Here is a 5,042-nt window from a genome sequence, read left to right as displayed (position 1 = left end):
TGCAACAAATACAAGTTACCATTGTTATTCCCTTGGTGCCACACCCCCCAGACGAGGATGCTACCCTCTTGGGCTGCGCCTAGGTTCCCGCCACTCTCTTTGCAGGTGCTTCTGCCCCCACTGCTGGCCTGAGGTGGCCTTCTCTGCACAGATGCTGCCCTTAGTGCTGAGCACGCATGGATTTTGCCCACTAGCGAAGCCTGGCTTGTCCCCGTGAGCGCTCTCTCGCCCTCTTACATCTTACATCTGACCTGCCTGAAATCTCCAGCTCGGCCCCCCTGTGCATCAGTCCGCGGCTCCTTCCGTAAAATAGAGAAAGAGAAGCCTCCCCCCGCCCACCCCTCCTCGGGGAGCAGAGTGGACCATGATGAGAGTATAAGGTGTCATATTTATTCACAAATCCCAGTACAGCCCGCTCCCGGGACTCAGGAATTCTGCCCCCCCGCCCCGGCCCCCAGCTCCTCTGGGTCATTTCAGCTAGTATGACAACAGGATGTCAGTCTGCTGAGCGAGGCCAGTGCATCAGTTTAGGGAATGATATCGGCGACGCTCTGGAAGAAAGGAGAGAGGGAATGAATGCAGGGAACACAGCCCTGAGGGGACCAAGACCTCTGCCTTCACGTCCCCTAGAGAAATGAGGGGGACATCGACATTAGCTTCTCGGGCCTAGGAATTGCTTATGTTCTGCAGAATGTCTTCAGGAAAGTGGCTCCTAGATTCAGGGAGAACAGGGCACCAGGCCTCCCAGGCAGAGGTGACAGCGGCCTGTGGAGGAGCCAAGAAGCCTCATCTGTTTTGTCTCAGAGGGTCCCCGGCACCCCCATTGCTCAGGAATAAACAAGGCTGTGCCTTTGGGTTCCGGGAACAGTCCACAGGGCTGTTTCACACCCTCATCCTTTTGCCCCAGGCTCATGCAGCCATGTGCTACATGCAAAGAGAAAAATGCAAAGCTAGGACTTTGGTCTGGGCCCAGAGTAGGGACCAGGGTCCCCCAGGAGCCTTTCTACTGGGGGTTCCTGTCAGCCAGGGAAAGGACAGAGCCCAGAGACTCAGGCTTCCTCCCCCCAGCATACCGCCCCGTAAGGCGGCCCATGGACCTCCCAGTGGACTGAGGTAGGGAGGGAATCGGAGGGAAGATGATGAGCAGTAGTGAGCACGTGGAGGGGATGGTTTCAGCAGCACCTCCCTCGCTGGCCCCTGGGGGTCGTTTTGCCAGCTTGTGTTTGCCTCCAAGGGAACGGAAAGCAGCCAGAAGAGGAGAGCAGGGTATGAGGGACAAAGAGCAGGTGAAGAAAGAGAAGGCCAGAGCTGGGAAACAGATTGGATGGTTTCTGCAAGGCCGAGAGTCTGTCCACAATGAGCTTGTCCGTGGGAAGGGAGTGTGAGACTATCTCCAGAGACAGCAGAAAGTTGAAACCTCCTGGGCACTCACCTTCCACAGAGCTGGAAAGCTGATGAAGGGCTTGTTGACCGAGGCCTGGAATTCAAGGACAAGAGGGTTGGTCACCAGCATCCGCCCCACCGCCATCCTAGGAGGGCCCCCCCACCCCCCACCCAGGCATTGCTGTGCTTGGGAGACTTACTCCAGATGTCAATGTTGTGGTTGCGCCCCCTCCGTGCTGGCCGGTGGAAACGCCTGGATGAGTGCCCTGCGGACCAAGCCCAGACTGTCATTACAACTCCTCAGCCCTGAGGGTCTCCCAAGTTCCTCTTCCCCAGTGACCTGCCACCCTCTAGGGTGACTGGAGCCAGGGTGGGAGGCAGAGGCTAACCTCCTACACCCTCATTATCCAGAAAGAAAACCCAAAGCCCATGTCGCTGTGGGAATTCTGTGAGATGGGAAGAAAAGCCTGGAAGGATGCCTGCCCCTACTGACTAGTCTTCCCCCAATTCCCTTTTATTTCAGTGAGTGAAATTCCCTTAGTCACTGAGAAGGGCCTGACTGGAAACTGGAAAGGGAACCCAGAGAACCCACGCAAATCCTAGGACCGTAGTTTAACCTCAGCCTGATCTCAGCTCTACCCCTGCTCTACACCCTCTGGCCTGGTCCCTAACTTCGGTTGATCCCTGTCCTCATTTTACCCCCCAGATACTCAGCCATGCCTCTGCTGCTGCCGTGGCCAGCTCTGAATCCCATAACAAACCTCCCCCTCCTGACTTCTTCGCAGTGAAGACTGCCCTCTGCCTCAGAGCCCATTCCTCTACTGTGCACACTTTCTGCAGAGTCCCTTCCTTCCCACCCACCCATCCCTGGTCCCTGCCTGTGGCCCAGGTGGCTCTCGGTTTCCAGGTCTGAGCCAGTCCTCAAGATGGTGTCCCAAAGACACCTCATGGAGATTGGAGCGTAGGGAACTGAGGCAGGCACGGGTCAGCCTTCTCCTAGTCCCCCTCCTTGGTGCCTGGTCCGCTGTGAATGGCACCCCTTGTCTCCGCCTGTCCTCCAGTATTTGTTCCCTCTACAGAAATGTTTCCTCTACAGAAGTCCTCCAGGAGACCTCCCCCAAAAGGGACAGTGTGGGGGAAGAAAAAGAACCCTGACCTGTGATTCACCAGACCTGCGCACCAGCCACCTGACCTTGACAAATCCCCTTAAAACTTCACTGGGCCTCTATCTCCTTATCTGAGAATCAGAGAGTCAGCATCCTCACCCTGACTACCTCAGAGGCTTGTTACGAAAATTAAACAGAACAGGGCTTATCTCCCAAAGCCATTCCTCATGCTTACTCTGATGCTCTGGGTTTTCTCAACACTCACTCTGTTTGCACTGCACAAGATCTTGACTCAGTAATTGTTTCCTGTTCCCCAGGAGAGGCTTCATGTTCCTCTCTTTACACCTCCTCAACGAGCAGAGCAGCTCCCTTAAGTGTGAAGGCTCTCTCTGTCTGATCTAGGGCTTTGTGGGCAAGATAGTTTGATCCATCTCACCAGCTGAGCACCAGCTCCTTTGTAAGGAGATGGAGAGGAGGAAAGGGAACATGGTCATAGAGCTCCCCAAGCTTCTTTCACTGAACAAAGGCTACATGGACTACCCAAATATCCCAAGGGCTTAACCTCTCCCTCCCCCAGCCCCTTCTTCCCATTTCCCCACCCCTGTTCACCTACATTCAGCAGCTGGTTGGCCTCCTTGCCGGCTTGGTTGACCCCATTATGAACATTCTGCGGCAACCTGTCCACCTCCTTCCCGGCCTGGCCAGCAGCATGGTGGACACCTTGGCCAAGTTTCTCCGCTTCCTTTCCAGCCTGGCCAGCAGCGTGGTTGACCCCTTGGCCAAATTTCTCTGCCTCCTTCCCGGCCTGGTTGACCCCATCGTGGACCCCTTGGACCACTTTGTCTGCCTCCTTTCCAGCCTGTTCAACAGCATGGTGAACTCCCTGGCCAAAGTGCTCCACCTCCTTCCCAGCCTGGTTGACCCCAGGATGGACCCCTTGGACTATTTTGTCTCCCTCTTTCCCAGCCTGCCCTGCAGCATAATGAACATCATGGCCAAACTTCTCCACCTCCTTCCCAGCCTGGTTAACTCCATGGTGGACCCCCTGACCAAACTTCTCTGCCTCCTTCCCAGCCTGGTTAACCCCATGGTGGACCCCTTGACCAAACTTCTCTGCTTCGTTCCCAGCTTGGTTAACCCCATGATGGACCCCTTGACCAAACTTCTCTGCCTCCTTCCCTGCCTGGTTAACTCCATGGTGGACCCCCTGACCAAACTTCTCTGCCTCCTTCCCAGCCTGGTTAACCCCATGGTGGACCCCCTGACCAAACTTCTCTGCCTCCTTCCCAGCCTGGTTAACCCCATGGTGGACCCCTTGACCAAACTTCTCCGCCTCCTTCCCAGCCTGGTTAACCCCATGATGGACCCCCTGACCAAACTTCTCCACCTCCTTCCCAGCTTGGTTAACCCCATGATGGACCCCCTGACCAAACTTCTCCGCCTCCTTCCCAGCCTGGTTAACCCCATGGTGGACCCCCTGACCAAACTTCTCTGCCTCCTTCCCAGCCTGGTTAACCCCATGATGGACCCCTTGACCAAATTTCTCCGCCTCCTTCCCAGCTTGGTTAACTCCATGATGGACCCCCTGGCCAAACCTCCCTGCCTCACTTCCCGCCTGGTTGACCCCATGATGGACCCCCTGAATCACTTTGTCTGCCTCCTTCCCAACCTGTCCAGCAGCGTTGTTGACCCCATGGGCAAACTTCTCTGCCTCCTTTCCTGCTTGTCCGATGCCATTGTTGATCCCATGGGCTACCTTGTCCAAGCCGCTGTTGAGCCCCTGGACGCCTTTGTCCAGTTCCTTGCCGGCCTGGCTCCCCATGTGGCTAAGTCCATTAAAAACTTTCTCCACTTCCCTTCCAGCGTGAGTGATTCCATTATTGATGCCTTCCAGGGCCTTGCCCACCTCTCTCTCTGCATTGCTCAGCCCTCGGTTGATTCCTTCAATGACCTTCTCAATGGGGTCATCATTGGCTGCCCATCCAGGAAGGGTCCCCAGTAGCAGTAGGAGGGAGCAGGAGCTGACCAAACTGGCAAGGTGCATGTTGTTGGCAGGGTGGGGAGGATGCAGAGAGGAGCCAGGGAAGCAAAGCTGCTATTTATACTCTACCTCCCTCTCTCTTCTCCACCCCTCATGACTCAATTACCCCTGTAAGGCACTGACTTGGTTCCATCAGGGAGGCATTTCCCAGGGAGCTTTGAGTTGAGCAATGAAGAGGAGGAGGAAGAGAAGGTGAGTCATGAATGGAGAACACTCACGTGGCATCTTTGCTTCTTGCCCAGCTCAGGCCCTCCACCCCAAAGCCCAGATGGATGCCCTTTCAACCACCTCCTCTTTTCATTCCTCATGCACTATCCAGGCCTCCTCTCTCCCAACCCCACCTTCAATCACCTCCATCCCCAGGACCCAGGCCTGGTTCTTTACTCCTCAGGGAATCAAGGATCCAGTTTCCCCAGCAGCAAGAGTCTGGGAAGATGGGAGGCTCAGTCAGGGGGAGGAGAGCACTCCCGGGGAGTTGAGGGAGTCATCAGACCTGGCTCTTACTGTTCTTG

General features: G+C 55.8%; 1 protein-coding gene across 1 annotated transcript; it reads right to left on the bottom strand.

Moving 5' to 3' along the window:
* Window positions 1-432: 432 nt before the first annotated feature.
* SBSN (suprabasin) lies at window positions 433-4,534 on the bottom strand. The gene is made up of 4 exons (XM_008712105.2): window positions 3,103-4,534; window positions 1,584-1,649; window positions 1,433-1,477; window positions 433-551 (listed from the first exon to the last, which is right to left on the bottom strand). The coding sequence occupies exons 1-4, from the start codon at window positions 4,531-4,533 to the stop codon at window positions 528-530; spliced, it is 1,566 nt and encodes a 521-aa protein (XP_008710327.1). The 5' UTR covers window position 4,534; the 3' UTR covers window positions 433-527.
* Window positions 4,535-5,042: the final 508 nt, after the last annotated feature.

Source organism: Ursus maritimus, unplaced genomic scaffold (assembly GCF_017311325.1).
Source record: "Ursus maritimus isolate PB19 unplaced genomic scaffold, ASM1731132v1 scaffold_19, whole genome shotgun sequence".
NCBI classification, from domain to species: Eukaryota; Metazoa; Chordata; class Mammalia; order Carnivora; family Ursidae; genus Ursus; species Ursus maritimus.
Note: the sequence above shows the minus strand (reverse complement) of the source record. Positions and strands in the feature narration are given on the sequence as shown.